Source organism: Pholcus phalangioides, unplaced genomic scaffold (genome assembly GCF_987345545.1).
Source record: "Pholcus phalangioides strain wild (caught in Gottingen) unplaced genomic scaffold, Ppha-v1.0 ptg000015l_1, whole genome shotgun sequence".
NCBI lineage: Eukaryota > Metazoa > Arthropoda > Arachnida > Araneae > Pholcidae > Pholcus > Pholcus phalangioides.
Window position 1 is genome coordinate 116161374 of NW_028301608.1, and position 16783 is coordinate 116178156.

At 42.8% G+C, this 16783-nt stretch overlaps 2 protein-coding genes across 2 annotated transcripts; one reads left to right on the forward strand and one right to left on the reverse strand.

Annotated features, from left to right (window-relative positions):
- Positions 1-907: 907 nt before the first annotated feature.
- On the reverse strand, positions 908-12174 carry LOC149077688 (uncharacterized). The gene is made up of 2 exons (XM_089245263.1): positions 11890-12174; positions 908-4861 (listed from the first exon to the last, which is right to left on the reverse strand). Exons 1-2 carry the CDS (start codon positions 12115-12117, stop codon positions 1112-1114), a joined length of 3978 nt encoding a protein of 1325 aa, XP_089101389.1. The 5' UTR covers positions 12118-12174; the 3' UTR covers positions 908-1111.
- Positions 12084-15620, forward strand: LOC149077689 (uncharacterized). The gene is made up of 2 exons (XM_089245264.1): positions 12084-12742; positions 13354-15620. Exon 2 carries the CDS (start codon positions 13358-13360, stop codon positions 14759-14761), a length of 1404 nt encoding a protein of 467 aa, XP_089101390.1. The 5' UTR covers positions 12084-12742; positions 13354-13357; the 3' UTR covers positions 14762-15620.
- Positions 15621-16783: the final 1163 nt, after the last annotated feature.

Below are 16783 nucleotides of genomic sequence, written 5' to 3' on the forward strand. Positions count from 1 at the left end.
CTCTTAACCAATGTATCGATACGCGGCCTCGGTAAGGTATGGACGATTTGTAGGGTATCTCACCAAAATGTCGTTGTGGTTGCTGTAGATTTTTAGATAATGGTAAAAAGTATTTTTTCTAATTCAAAAATTTCAAACGAAGAAACATCGGTTCAAAACGATATTTTTTCATTATTTTTTCAAAATCATTAAAAAACTTGAAATATTCTGTATAAATGATCATCATAAAACTACGATTTATGGGAACTTTATTTTGCGGCGAAGGAATACACTCTCAGTAGGGTGATTTTAGCGGTTTTGGTGCACAATAGGACTGCGCATTTGCTGCGCATCAAACAATAGGGCTCCCCACTTGCTGCGCATCAAACAATAGGGCTCCCCACTTGCTGCGCATCAAACAAATGGGTGCTTCGCACTTGTTGAGGCTCGCTAGATGGCGCTTCCTATGACGTCATTCCCAAATTATCGTTTTTCAGGGGGGTCATTCCTAAATTAAACTTTATTTCCCAAGTGATGATTTTTTTCAGGGAACATTCCTAAATTAAACTTTTGAATTCATTTTCTGACTTAGAAAAAATTTGCTCCTAAATTAAACTTTATTTCCTGACTTGTTTTTTTTTTTTTTGGAGGGATGCTCCTAAATTTTTTTTTTCCATCCCAAGTGATGAGATTATTTCAAAGAGGGGTCATTCCTAAATTAATCTTTTCTTCCACAAATTATTGTTTTTTTTACTGACTTAGTTATTTTTCTAATGATTTTTTTTTTTCATTCCTAAATTAAACTTTTTTTTTCACATATCAAGCTGTAAAATAAAATTCCCTCAAAAAGAAATGTTATTGACTTTTCATCATACTCAAGCTGAAAAAAAAAAATCACACGTAACTCAATTAATGACAGAAGCATTGATGATAAAGAAAATTAAATTTTAATGATACACAAAATAAATGAGAAAAAATATATATACAAGAATAAATGGAAAAAATATATATACAAAATAAATGGAAAAAAATATATACAAAATAAATGGAAAAAAATATATACAAAATAAATGGAAAAATATGTTAAAATAAATGGGAAAAAATATGTACATCAGTGTCCATGTAGCACTGTTCATCGAATGGCATAGTGGCCATACGCATATGTTTTAATGCCATCACCGAGAATATAGCGTTTATCGTCGCGAGGGCACAGCGACGTTTTGCGGAGGGCGACCGTTTGAAGTTTGTGGTTACTGGAGGAGATTTTTAGCATGGTGTTTTTGATCGAGGAGTTGTTGCGGAGGCAAGTCAGGTAGTCTTGATGTTTGAGATGCTTTTTGACGACCGCACGAACGACCCCTTTGGCGGTCTTCTTCTCCGCGACTGCTGTAATCATGCTGTACATTTTTGATCTTAATCCGACGAATTCCACAACGGGTTCGCCGCCGTTCTCGTCCTTCATGACGCCCACCACTTTTTTGTTGTGCAGGCTAAACAGAGGATGATCACCGGGATAGTTTGACGTGTCGAACCTGTGTAGCTCCTCCCTCATGTCTTTGTAAATGTCACCGGTTTTTATCTCGTAGAGGAATGAATCTGTGTCTGTGAACAAAACTTCCACACCGGGTCCGTACTTTTTCTTCATAAAATTATAATGGAAGTCCGCCATCAAGTGTTTGGACAGGTCCAAAATCGTGACACCGGTATATATGGGCCTGTCCAGATGGATTTTCGTCTTCAACATCTTGATGACGGCTAACTCACCGGTGATTATCCTGAAGCATTCGAATGCCGGGGATGATATTAGCTTCCTCAAGCTCTTCTGATTGTTGGCGAGACGGATGTCGACGTGCTTCCTCAAATTTTCTAGCGATTTCCCGTACACAGCGTTATTGAGGAGCTTATAGAAGTCCTTTTCGAATTCGCACCGGGCATTTTTCCTCTTTTCGGTGTTGAACGCTATGTACGGGCGTATCCAAGGCTCTTGTGTGAATTCGACTGCACGCCGAACACCCGTCAGCTTCATCCCCAGCGACGTGTATAACTTCAGGCACCGGTAATGGATGACGTAGGAAGTTTTGTTCATCAGATTTGGTGAGAGCTTTTTGGATGGTTTATCACCGGGTCTTCTGATGAATGGAGAGAGCATGTCACCAGTAATTTCAATGTTTTCTGCCGCCAAGGGGAAACAATTGTGCTCGTCGTGCAACTTCACCGGGTATTCCATGTCCACTTCTAAAATATACCCCTTGACGGCGTTGTCATCGATGTTGAGAAAATCGATGCTCTCAAGTTCACTGGGGGACAACCATCTGAAGTCTCTCACCGGGAGGGGCTCCATCATACACTTTCCATATAAATTATTCACATCATAGTACATGATATATGATGTAGGTTCACTGGGGTTATAACCGGGTATTAACGGGTTGTTGGCTCGCGCATACCGCTTGGAGATCACTGAGACCCCACCTCGGATACCTTTCTCCATGAAGAGATGCATGTCCGGATCGTTGATCAATTCGAGCTTGACACCGGTCATTCGCAGACATGCGTTCCAGGCCAATCCCGGGGATGTGAACGTATGCACCGGGTCGATCTTGTAGTTTTCTTCGCAGAGTTTTCTAAAACTCTCGAACACATCCCCGAGAAGCAGCACGTCAGTCTTCACGTAGAGGTTGTGGTAATCACCGAGGTTGGAACACCGGAATTCTCTCCAAACGGTATGCGCATATGTATACTCGTCACTGGTTATATGTTGATCCCCCAGAGAGGTGTAAAAGGCCTCTCGTGGGGGCAGCACCGGATCTTCGAACTTCTCAAACGAGTCAACGTACTCGTACGGATAACATCCTTTACGTTGAAGAAGATGACTCGTAGCTCCAAAACATTTCTTCATGTTGTTGAAGTCACCGGGGTTCATCGCTTGCACGAGCGAATCCAACGACGCCGCCAAGAACTGGTTGGAATCCAGGAATCGCAGGCGACCGAGAGAAAAGGAGATAAATTTCTCCATATTCCTCCCGATCACCTGGATCCTGCGATCGGGGTACCGGGAAAGTCCTTGCATCAGGAAATGAGCGTCGTAGTTTTGTAAATTGTGAAATATAACCGGGATGTGACGTCTTAACCTGAGCTGGAGATTGCACTTCTGATGCAGCGCCGCTCTAAAACCACCGGTGATGTGACAGTGGTCACGAACCCTGTCGTCACCGAGTGGGCGGTCGCACACCATACAAGTGGTCGCATTCCCGAATCTCTCTTCATCTTCAGCTGTCATCTGCAGAGGCACCGGGTTGTCGAGCTTGCCCATAACCACTCGTTCTTCTTCGACGAGACACCGGAAGAAGACGTCCACGCAATCTTCACCCCTGTACACTGTGGGCTCTTTCACGTATACACCATCGGGCCCCACGACCGTATACGCGAATCCACAGGGGCGGTGAAGGCTCTTCTGGGTTGTGCTAGAGAGAGACGGGTTCGGCTTACAGCTGTCCACCTTCTCCAAGATCGCCTCAAAGTCCGCATATATGACGTATGGAACGTGCAGCTGGTAATGGTTGTTCTTGAAGAACATCACGTTGTCGTCTACACCGGGATACGTCACTCGTTGCAGACCGTGTGTCTGGCAAAGTGGTTCGTGCGCATTCAGCTGCTCGAGGGAGGAGAAGCGTTGCAAGCAATAATTGCAAAAGTGGGATGCACCTTCATACTTGGTCGTGTAGGAAAGCAAACGAGACATGTTTTGGATGAGGCAGTAGTGCGACGTTGTCTCGTTGCTGATGAACAAGAGGTTGATTGGTGTACCAGACACCACCTCACTAATCCTGAGAGGAAAGACTTCTCCCCCCTCCAACCCAAAGACGTTAATGCGCACTGAATTCGCAGCTTCGAACCGTGGGATTTGTTTAAGTGTCACCGGGTATACTAATTCACTGGTATTCAATTCATTCTCATACTGAATATAGTTGAACACCCTTTCGGGGTTTTGCTTCACCGGGTGTAGGGCAGCCAACACACACCAGAGAAAGCATTTCTCATCATCGTTCTTTACATTTACCACTGCTCTTCTGCTGGCTACCCCCTTTGGCAGCGGAATATAAGTGGCGGCCGCTAGTGGTTGGTATTGCGCCGTGTTTAGCTCAAGCAAGAGCACGCGCTCGAGCACCCAACCACTTCCGCTGCCTTCAAAATCCTCTGTCGCCTGCTTTACCTTTACGAAGGCTATTTGTAGGTGCTCTTCTATCTGGTCGGCGGTTAAAGTGGTGAGCATTTTACTTCGAAGATACCCGTTGCAGAACTCGTCCTCGCCGTCACTTCCTTTCCTGGAAAAAACAGCAGTCGCGACGATGTTCCATTTAAGGGACCTGTGGGTGGTCATGTCCTCCCTCAACAGCCGCGTCAACTCCTCTCTCACGCTGTCGAGGAAGGTGGTCATATCCATTTCGGTGTCTGGGGTGGGGATCAATTCGTGCGTCGACAACATGTCGAGTGCGCGCCTGACTTGCCCTCCTCCTCCTAGCTGTGCTCCTCCTTGGGGTGCTCCAAGCTGCTGCTGTGCCCCATGGCTCGGTGATGGCCGCTGTGGTGGTGCTCCTCCTTGCGCCCACTGTGGGGACGCATCATGCTGGGGTGGTCCTGCTCGGTGATGGCTCGGTGATGGCCTCTGTGGTGGTGCTCCTTGTGCCCACTGTGGGGGCACACCATGCTGGGGTGGCGCACCATGCCCCATGGCACGCTGGTGGCGCATCAAATCGCTCTTGCGGTGAAACGCTGCATCGCACACCAAACACTTGTGGCGACGCTCGCCATGCGTTAGCCTGTGCTGATTCAGATTCCTACGCAAGGAAAACTCCTTGCCGCACGTCTCGCATAGGTGTCGCTCCTGAAAAACAAATAAAAAGGGAATGTAGGACACGTAAGTCTAACACAAGCAATGGATGAGAGGTATAGAAACCCACGTCTTCCCGCTAGTTTCGGTGGCGTATCCGCCCTCAAGCGCGTGCTCAAGTCATCAAAGAAAAAAGAAATCAGAGATTGGTTGGCTGGCGAGAGAGCGTACACGTTACACAGATCCATTAAAAAAGTGTTTCCCCGCAACAAAACAATAGTGGCCGGTCTAAACAGTCAATTTCAAATCGACTTGGTGGACATGCGTAATCTAGCAATTCACAACGATGGTTACAACTATCTTTTAACGTGCATCGACGTCTTTTCCAAGTACGGTTTCGTCGTGCCTCTCAAAAGGAAAACCGGTGACAGCGTGGCCAAAGCTTTAGAAAGCATCTTTCAACAACGTCAACCAGTGGCGCTACAGAGCGATAAGGGGCGCGAATTTATAGCGTCACCAGTCCAGCGCTACCTCAAGCGTCAAGGTGTAAAGTTTTTCACTACGGAGAACGAACAGATAAAGGCCAGCGTGGTGGAAAGATGGAACAGGTCTCTCAGAAACTGGATGTACAAGTACTTCACTGCCAAGAACACGTATCGCTACATCGACATGATCGAAGACCTCGTGTGGAGTTACAATCACAGGTATCACAGGTCTATAAAAATGAGGCCCGTGGACGTGAACCCCGGAAACGAGCCGGAGGTGTGGAACAATCTCTATGGGGATACACCCAAGAAACAAGATTGCAAGTTTAAAGTGGGTGATCACGTGCGCATCACAAGATCAAAACACACCTTCGAGAGGGGGTACGATTCTAATTTCACCGAAGAGATATTCGTGGTGACCGAGTGCGTGAAAAGGGAAATTCCCGTTTACAAGCTCGAGGACCTGATGGGGGAAGAAATCAAGGGCACATTCTACGCTGAAGAGATGGTAGGTGTAAAGATGGGAGAAAAATTTCCGATTGAAAAAGTTTTAAAGAAGAGGAGAAGAAAAGGAATTATTCAATACCTCGTGAAATTTCGGGGGTATCCGAAAAAATTCAACGCGTGGGTGGTCCTATAAAAACCCGGAAACAGTGCGCGCATCTGTCATTTCAGAGATGGCTTCTTTCTATCTCACTCTACCCAGCGATGCTTCCAGAGACTTTTTTCCCGACAACACGCTCTCGAGTTTCGTGGTTAAACTTCCAAACACCCTGGAATTCGAATCCGAGATGGAAGTCGCACTGTCGGAGATAATTTATCCCCATTCATTCCACAACATCACTCAAGAGACAAACACTTTCGAATTCGATGTCGGAAACAAGATAATGAAGACCGGTCGCATAGCCCCGGGTTTCTACGAGACGACCCCCGAACTGATCAAAGCCATATCCACTCAAAATTTTCAAGACAAGATTGGTGTGACGTACAATAAAATCACGAAAAAAGTTAAGGTGAACCTCAAGAAAGACACCAAGCTCAGTCTCAGACACGGTATAGCCGAAAACCTGGGTTTCGAACCCGGCCTGATAGAGGGTCCGACCATAGTCGAGGGTCCTTTCACAGCCGATCCTAAATTAGACTTTCATCTCTTGTACGTGTACTGCAACCTGGTCGAACCTCAGGTCGTGGGTAACACCTACGCCCCGCTACTGAGAATCGTGAAAACTAGCGGTCAGGACGGGGATATCGTCAGCGTGTCTTTCGAACGCGCCCATTACGTGCCGCTGGCCAGAAAGAGTTTCGACATCGTTCACATGTATTTAAGGACGCACATGGGCAAGTTTTTCACATTTCAACGTGGAAAGGTGATAGTGAAACTACACTTTAGACTGCGACATGCATTATAAACCGTACCGGAGCTGTGCCCACAGCATCAACGATTATTATCTCGCTCAGGCTGGAAACGGACTCGGATATTATCAGGGTAGCGCTCTGCAAAGAGGTTATGGCCTCGGATCTATATTCAGCTCTCTCTTCAGATCGGCCGTGCCCCTGTTGAAACGCGGTGCCAAGGCAGTCGGTTCTCAACTGTTGCGCTCTGGTGTGGATTTCGCCAACGACATCGTTCAAGGAAAAGACGCAAAGATCGCAGCTCGCGATCGTGCCAAGGAAGCCGGAAGGTCTCTCACGGATAAGGGGGCCAATAAAATCAAATCCATGCTCGGAGGAAAGAATAAAAGGAAGAGACTCGTCAAGAAAACCGTCAGTAAGAAGAGAGCTAGAAAGCTGTCGACATCCGATATATTCAGCGATGGCTTTAATCCACGAAAATTCTCATGAATGTTTGAAAAGCGAAGCCGATCTGTTCACGGTGCCACCCACGGAAACCTCTATAGAATCAGCCGAATGGGTCCAGTACCATCCCATATCTCAAGTGCGTGATTCGGGGGCCCCCATCGAATTTCACGTGGCCGGTAGTGCCGAAGAATACATAGACCTTTCTGCCACTCAGCTGTATGTCAGAGTAAAGGTGACAAAACCAGAAACCGCCGAAGCCGTATCGACGGCGAATAATTTCTTGCATACCCTTTTCTCTCAGATTGACGTCACGTTGAATGGAAGAACGCTCACAAACTCATCACACACTTATCCGTATCGAGCTTACCTGGAAACACTGCTTAACTACGGATCGGATGCAAAGAGAGGACCCCTGACAGCCGAGGGCTACTACAAGGACACTGCAGGTCACATGTCTGACCTCACCAAGAACGAAGGGGCCAAGAAGAGAGCTAAACTCGCGGAAAATTCTTTTGAAATGATGGGCGTGCCTCACGTCGACATATTCTATCAACCGAAGCTGATGCTCTCTCTCGTGGACTTGAAGATGAGACTGGTTCGATCGAAACCCGAGTTCTTTCTGATCACTGCTGCTCAGGGTTGCGACGTGGTTATCGAGCAAGCGAGTATTTTTGTGCGTAAAGTAAGAATGAATCCTGCTGTGGCTGTAGCGCATGCCATGGCGCTCGAGAAAACAACAGCCAAATATTGCATTAACCGCGTGATATGCAAGGTCTATTCGATATCCATGGGAAGCATGAGTTTCGTGCAAGATAACGTATTTCTGGGTGTCATGCCTAAGCGATTGGTTATGGGCATGGTGGACACGGAAGCATTCAACGGAACGTTCGGTTTGAACCCCTTCGACTTCAAGCACAACAACGTCAACTTTGTTTCTGTTTCTATCGATGGAAGACCCGTCCCCCACACGTCGCTACAACCAGACTTTAGGAACAGACACGTCATCAGAGCCTACAACACACTCTTCGTGGGCACCGGAAGGCCCGGAGAAGATAAAGGATGTGACGTGAGCAGAGAAGAATATGAAGCCGGCGGTTACAGCCTCTTCGCCTTCAACCTGATACCCGACATGAGTGACTGCGGACACGTGCACCTACAAAAGCAGGGTAATCTGCGAGTGGAACTCAAGTTTTCCTCAGCCTTGACCAAGACCGTGTCGGTTATCATATTTGCCGAATTCGAATCGTTGGTGGAAATAACAAAGTCCAGAAGCGTCTTGTGTGACTTTGCGGGATGAACACTAAACAGATAGAGCACGCCCTCTCGACACACCCCCACACTCGAAAGGCTTTCCTAGGTGTTTTTGCGAGTGACAATTTACCCGAAAATGTGATCGCTTATCCCGCTGCACTGGTTGTGAACACGGACAGAGAGAATGAACCCGGAACGCACTGGTTGGCTATTTACATCGAAAACGAAGCGAGAGCTGATTTCTTCGACTCTTACGGGAACCCGCCCACCTATTTCAAGAAGGGACACATAAACAGATTTCTACGACGCTACTCGCGCGTCGACTATAATGACGTCATGTTACAATCAGATAAGACAACCGTGTGCGGTCACTATGTGATTTTTTTTATCTATTCTCGATGTATCGGCAAAAGTATGAATAATATTGTATCGCGTTTTAATATGCAAAACGATATGCGCGTAGCAAGCTTTGTAAAGAAAAATTTTTCTGTTAAATAAAAGAGAAAAAAAATTCATTCATTTGTCATTTACTATGGAACCTTTCAAGCTGACACATCCGAGCACCGTGCTCATTGCCGGACCCACCGGTTCGGGAAAAACATATTTTCTCAGAGAACTATTAAAACACAGAAACGAAATGTTTCGAGAGCCTCGTCCGAAACGAGTTATATGGTTTTACGGCGAATATCAGACTTTGTTCGAAGATATGGAAGACTACGTTGAGTTTCGAGAGGGGAGCAATTTCGAAAGCGTGGAAGAAGACAGCTTGGTGATTTTAGATGACCTCATGAACGAGCTATCGGGCGAGAAAAAATTAGCAAACCTTTTCACAAAGTACAGTCACCACAGAAAATTGACCGTGATTTTCATAGTGCAGAACGTGTTTCACCAGGGGCGGGAAATGAGAAACGTTTCTCTGAACGCGCAATATATGTTTCTATTCAAAAATAGAAGAGATGTCAGTCAGGTGACCCACCTGGGACGTCAGCTGTTTCCCAATAAAATCAAATTTTTCAACGAGGTGTTCGAGGATAGCACGAAAAAACCGTATTCGTATTTAATGGTTGATTTACGACCCGAGACGGAGGAGGAAATGCGCCTGCGCACTAACGTGTTACCTGGGCAGACGCAATATATCTATAAACCCAGGAAATGAAACTTTCCATTTTCGAACATGACGGCTGTGATAGAGGTCGAGGGTTTCCAGCTGTCGGATAGAACATTCATAATCAAGGAGTTGGCGTGGTGTTTCATGCATTCGAGAGAAAATTTTCACTATGTATATAAACCGCCCAAAAAGTTTTCGGAATTATCTCCTAGAGATAGACACCAATGTCTCTACGTCACCAACAACATACACGAAATATCGTGGTCGGCGGGTGATGTACCTTTTGAAATGCTGGAGCAACATTTGCAGCGATTATCAAAAGTCGTATTGTATACGAAAGGCCACGACAAGTGTCGGATGCTACTGCAGCAGTACGGGTTAAAAGTTTATAATCTAGATGCGATTCTCTGCCCCAACATTGTGGACTTGCCAGAAGTGAGCGCGAACTGTTTTCTCCACGAAAACATGATAAAGCACTGCGCGCTGAAGAAGGCTATAGCATATAGCATATGGTTGGAATAAAAACATCGTTATTTTAAAGTATGGCATTGGAGAAGCAACAAGTGCTTCGTCTACTCTCTGCCTGTCCGAGGAATAAACGTAAGGATTTGTTGAAGAAATTACCGAAATCAGCATTAAAGACAGTCTGCGAGTGCTCACTCAATATTTTGAAGGGTGTCATACCGTTATCCTCAAAACAGAAAAATAAACTGAAAAGGCACAGAAATACACTTCGCAAACTCGCCTGCAAAAAGACGCCGCTATACGAGAAAAAGCGCGTGCTGATTCAGAAAGGAGGTTTTTTGTTCCAGTTAATCCCAGCCGCCATACAAACCCTCGCCACTTTGTTCACGAGATAATGGAGCACGCACAGAAATTCGCTCTGGTTCCAGAACAATTGTTATCGCGTCATGTGACCCCAAAAGAGCAGCTTTCTGAGTTGGACAACGAGATGTTGAAAATACTGCGAAGCAAGGAGCCCGAAGCTATAAAAATTAAACTCTATCAGAATCTGCTGAACAAGAGAATCAACGTCGCCGAGAACAATCCACCGCGGTTACCAGAACCGAAAATTCAAGAAGTAGAAAAAGAGAAGAAAAAGAAAGTTGACGAATTACCAATAGCTCTGATTTCTGTCCCGAAATCGCAAAGAGGGCACTCAGAAAAAATTATCACGCATATAAATAAGCATCCGAACATATTAAAAATTAATTCTAACGGCTCGATCGTTTATAAGAGCAGACTCATCAAAGGAAGCGACATTCGCGATTTGATATCAAGTGTGGTCGGTCGGAGAAAATCACCCGTGGTGGGTCAAGAAATTTTCCTGAAAGCGCTAGAAGAAACCGGAGCTCCGAGAGATTATATAAAAAACCCATTTTTGAAACATATTTGGTTAGAGCTTTGAAATGCCAACAACAGTGGAAGCCGTGATCTACGATCAAAACAATAGAAAGCAGGGTATCGCATGGAAAACGGATGTACCGTCATTCGATTTACCGAGCTGCTGGTCCTACGAATTGGAGAGTAATGGAGAACTGATAAGACACAAGAGAATGTTCGCCATATTCACGATACTGATTGTTATATTATTTACTCTTATAGCAACAACATATAAAAATCAAATGGACTTTGAAAGATGTAATTCCTCTCTTCCGCTGGGAGGAAATATTTTTCTCACGTATTGTAATAAAACCTACGATATACGCTATTTTAGCGGAAATGCGCCCACTACGAAAGCCGTTAATCTCACCAGTGCGCAAATGTATAAATTGATTCACGAGTCTGCTGATGTACAATTGAATAAAAAAATTTCTATTTGAATTCTTGTGTCGTTTTGAAATTGTTTCGCGACATGAAATTCCCAGATGTTTCGCAGCTCTACCATTAAATAAAGTTTAAATACCTTACATGAAATAAATTTAACTTGAAATAAATTTACGCCTGAGAAATTGTTTCGCGACATGAAATACAACTGAATAATTTTTTTTTCGATGAATGAAAATTTAACTCGCGACATAAATAAATTTGATTTGAAATTAAATTTAACTCGGAATAAAATTTAACTTGTAATGAAATTCCCAGATGTTTCGCAGCTCTACCATTAAATAAAGTTTAAATACCTTACATGAAATAAATTTAACTTGAAATAAATTTACGCCTGAGAAATTGTTTCGCGACATGAAATACAACTGAATAATTTTTTTTTCGATGAATGAAAATTTAACTCGCGACATAAATAAATTTGATTTGAAATTAAATTTAACTCGAAATAAAATTTAACTTGTAATGAAATTCCCAGATGTTTCGCAGCTCTACCATTAAATAAATGAGTTTAAATACCTTACATGAAATAAATTCAACTCGAAATAAAATTTACTCCTGAAAATTAATTTGGAATAAAATTTAACGCGCGATAATTTAAAAAAACAACTAACCTCTTTCTTCTTCTTCTCTGACGGAGCATATCCACTTGGTCCAGCTTCTACTGGCGCAGGACGCTTCAGGCATTGCTGGATGAAATTCTCCTCATCCTCAATCATTAATTTTATATCGCGATCACTAACTAAATCCTCGTTGAGACATTCATTGACGAAATTATCGTCATTTTCCAACAATCTAACTAATTCTTCTTTACTTATACCGAAATCGATAAAACTAGCCATTGCGCGAACGTACGAAGCGAAAGCTAAAAAACTTGATGCTGTCTGGACAAAACTCAAAAACGAAGTGAGAGGATCTGCAAAGAAGATGATACTTTTAATGAGATAAAGGGTTAGGAAGCGATAACGAGTCTCGTGTGCTATGCGTCATTACTCGGGCAGACAGTACTCATATAGTTATCAGTGTCGCGTGCAGAATAATCGAAGCAACGCGAGTGATGCATACTCACGTCAATATCATTATCAGTGATTTATGTAACATTGGATAGTGTATCGTTAGATATTGGTACTGTATCAGTGATGCATGCTCACATGAATATATTGTATCAGTGATTCACGTGAATGAGATAGTGATGCTACTCACATCATTATCAGTGATTCATGTAACATTGGATAGTGTATCATTAGATATTGGTACTGTATCAGTGATGCATGCTCACATGAATATATTGTATTAGTGATTCACGTGAATGAGATAGTGATGCTACTGGGTGCACTTTGAGATTCACAGTATATTCCTATACTTATGCTTATCAACTGCAACTGCAGTATATAAACTGCGGGACAGACACAATTCCTTAACTTAGTTCTCTCGCTCGCTTGGATACACTTCTCTCTCCGCAACTTGGTAAGATTTTTTTTTTCTATGGCTTCTTGCGTGTTAGATTTTGAGGGATTCTTGCTTAAAAGTGGGATATATGTTGTTAAGGAAATGGCTTGCTTTGATTTAAGCACAGGGAGAGTATATCACTCTCTCTACAAGCCGCCATTCTCTAGCAAGGAGCTATCCGAAGAAGATTTCCCACAAATGCTCTGGGTTAGCAGAAATCTTCTTAATATTAGATGGGGGGAAGGGCTTTTCGATTATAATTTAATGAAAATTCATCTCACCACTGTTAATAACAGATATAGTTGCATTTATGTGAACTGCAGGCAAAAAAAAAAATTTCTAGAGCAACGATTCAACCTGGAGACAGTGAAAGTCTTAAACTTCCCAAAATCCTTGACTTCTTGCGGGTTTCACCCTCTGCAAAAAGGGCATTGCGCAAGAAGCAAGGTCGTAGCATGCGCTGAATGGTTAGATGCATAAAAATTTAATTTTGTAAAATAATAATAATAATAAAAATTTAAAAAACTTAAAAAAAAAAAAAAACTTCTGTTAAAATATATATTTCGCAATTTTTTTTTTTTTCATCTTGAGAGTTGCGGAGAGAGACTGTATGCGTTGTTTTCATTTAGACAGATGGAAAGCCTCCGCTATGAATACGCTCGGAACGTACTGGATACTTCCGTTGCGATACTACACCAGCTCGAATCTGAAATCGTGTACCGTCCAGCAGAGGAATGCGTCTTCAAGTTTGGCGACAAGACTTATCCGATGCCCAGACAGCATGCTGGGTATGGTGACGCTGGCCTACACTACACCTTTTCCGGAATGACCCTCCAGGCCCAACCGTGGACACCTCTCCTCTTGGATTTGAAAGCCGTGGTCGAGAGCATCTCAGGCCATGACTACAACTTTGTTGTCGTCAACCGATACTCTGATGGAACCAAGAGCATCTCCCCGCATTCCGATGACGAATCACAGCTCGTCAAAGATTACCCCATCGCTTGCCTCTCCCTGGGCGCTGAAAGAAAGCTCGTGTTCTCTCGACGGGGGCACCAATCCGTGGACCGAATCCTGGAACACAACAGCCTGCTGACGATGCTACCTCCAACCAACCAGCTGTGGCGTCACGCGATACCTAAAGACCCAAAAGTAAAAGACGTCCGACTCAGCCTGACGTTCCGGAAAATGGTTTCGAGTAACAAGCGCCCATCACCGAACACTCAACCACCATCGGCTAAGAGATCTCGCAGCAGTGGATTCAATAAGGAAGCGCCGCCTCCCAACATCTTTCACGTGAAGGAGAACTTTTTCGTCAGCGTCGTGATCTTCAGTGGTGAAGTGCGCGTACATATTCGAGAATTTTTCGAACGCGATGGACTCATGCACCCAGCTAAAAATGGAGTGACTCTTTCGCCGTACGTGTGGGAATGTTTGAGAACCGAATTCTCTCGTCGTACTATGCTGCAACGCGTTGATAGAACTTTCCTAGTGTCGGAGAACCTGATCGTGGACTACAGCGGTGATGATGTGCTAATTCAAACTCTACATCGCGGGGACAACAAAATTTTCAAGTGCTCCGAAAACCCCCTCAAAATGACTTTCCAGGCAATCGAGGCACTCTTCTGGAGCGAGGATGATAAACCACTTCATACCGTGATCAGTGAGCTCGTGCAGAAAACGCTCTGCTTGGACTATCTGAAAGTGTGTGTGCGCGAAAACCAAACTAAAGGAACGAGTTCTATGGATATCACCGACATTTTGGCTAAATTGGTGAGTGAAAAACTTTTTGCTAGCATCGAAAAAATTGTTGACTGCCATGGGTGTTCCATGGGATATGCTAATCAGTTGGGTCATGAATGTCTGCAGTTGAATGATAATTTAATGTTTTATAAATATTTTGATCATGCTTTAACCCTGATTGACTTTCGCGAAGTCGCTAAAACTCTGGCGGAAAATTACGATGTAGCGGAAAAATGTTTTAATGCGATTGATTTTGATGTTTTGAAATCTAAGATAGAAGAAATTTATTTGAAATAAATGAAAATCATATAAAATGACTTTGTATTTTATTGCTCCTTTGGTTTATTTTTACTTTTCAGCTTGGACATACAAAAGTTTATTTGTGACTTGAAAAAAATTTTATTTTAAAATTAATGAAACGATTCATCTTTGTTTAGTTTAGAAAATAAAGTTTAATTTAGGAATGAAAAAATCATCAGAAAATAAAGTTTAATGTAGGAAAGATCCCCAAGTTAGAAAAAAAAAAAAAAGTCTGAAATTAAACGATAATTTGGGAAAGATCCTTCTCTTTGGTGATATCTTCGAAGTGACGTTATGGGAAAATCTTGGGATAGAAAAAAATTAAGTTAGAAAATGCATCCCTCCAAAAAATAACAAAGTCAGAAAATAAAGTTTAATTTAGGAATGACCCCTCTTTGAAATAATCTCATCACTTGGGAAGTCAGAAAATAAACGATAATTTGGGAAAGAGTTGAAAGAACGGTAATGAACTTTAAATTTCCCAGGGTGTTGAGAAAAAAAAAAAAAACCAAGTCAGAAAATAAAGTTTAATTTAGGAGCAAATTTTTTCTAAGTCAGAAAATGAATTCAAAAGTTTAATTTAGGAATGAAAAAAAAAAATCATTAGAAAAATAACTAAGTCAGTAAAAAAAACAATAATTTGTGGAAGAAAAGATTAATTTAGGAATGACCCCTCTTTGAAATAATCTCATCACTTGGGATGGAAAAAAAAAATTTAGGAGCATCCCTCCAAAAAAAAAAAAACAAGTCAGGAAATAAAGTTTAATTTAGGAGCAAATTTTTTCTAAGTCAGAAAATGAATTCAAAAGTTTAATTTAGGAATGTTCCCTGAAAAAAATCATCACTTGGGAAATAAAGTTTAATTTAGGAATGACCCCCCTGAAAAACGATAATTTAGGAATGACGTCATAGGAAGCGCCATCTAGCGAGCCTCAACAAGTGCGAAGCACCCATTTGTTTGATGCGCAGCAAGTGGGGAGCCCTATTGTTTGATGCGCAGCAAGTGGGGAGCCCTATTGTTTGATGCGCAGCAAATGCGCAGTCCTATTGTGCACCAAAACCGCTAAAATCACCCTACTACTCTCTACCTTTCTTCCACTGCAAAGTTAACCTGAAACGAACTATAGTTCCTTTATTTTCGTATTCTTTTGAGGTGTCAATTATGGCTTGGAAACACAAGGAAGAATTAACGATAAAATTTATATTATCGAGATTTCGCAAAAAAGTAGTAAAAATTCAAATTTTTGCATTTATTCGTGAAAATTGGCAAATTTCACATTTATCGCATTTATTTCGTGAATGTCGCATTTATAGCATTTATTTCGTGAATGTCGCATTTATCGCGGTTATTTCGTAAATACGAAATTTACGTATCCCTTCATATCACACTTAAGAGCTTCTAAGTCTGAATTTTTTCACGGCTCTTTGTGGCCCTCTTAGCAGCCTGTGTTAGCTCCAGTTCAACTCGATTTTCACCCGTGACCCCCTTGGAATATTCCAGAACCGCAGGGGCGGGGGCACATGGCTCTAGATTGAGAAACACAGGTGTAGATTACACGATAGATGCATTAATTTGAAACACTTGTGCCTCCAAACATAGCCTACCTGTATTCCCGCCAGGGGTGGATCTAGAGCTGGCTGTTGGGAGGGGTGATTTTACAAATTTCTTAAAAATTAGTCTATCTAAGAGGCTTTATAATAAGCACCATAGTCCCGCATTTGTCCCGTTTTTCTGTTTTTTCTCCATTCCGAATCTTTTGAAAAATATCACGATTTTTTGACCTTTTTTAGTCGAAGTTTTCTTGAATTTGTTGTTGCAATATTATCGTTATGCGTTATAAGTTCCGAAAATTTCATGATTATCACATTTTAGATTTATGGGGGGGGGGGGTTGATCGGGGTGATCAACCCCCTCCCCCCATAGATCCGCCCCTTATTCCCACTCAGTCAAAGTTAGGTTCTGAGGACACCTATCTAGCTGGAAGCAGACCAGTCCATCATTTCATAAAATTTCTTTCA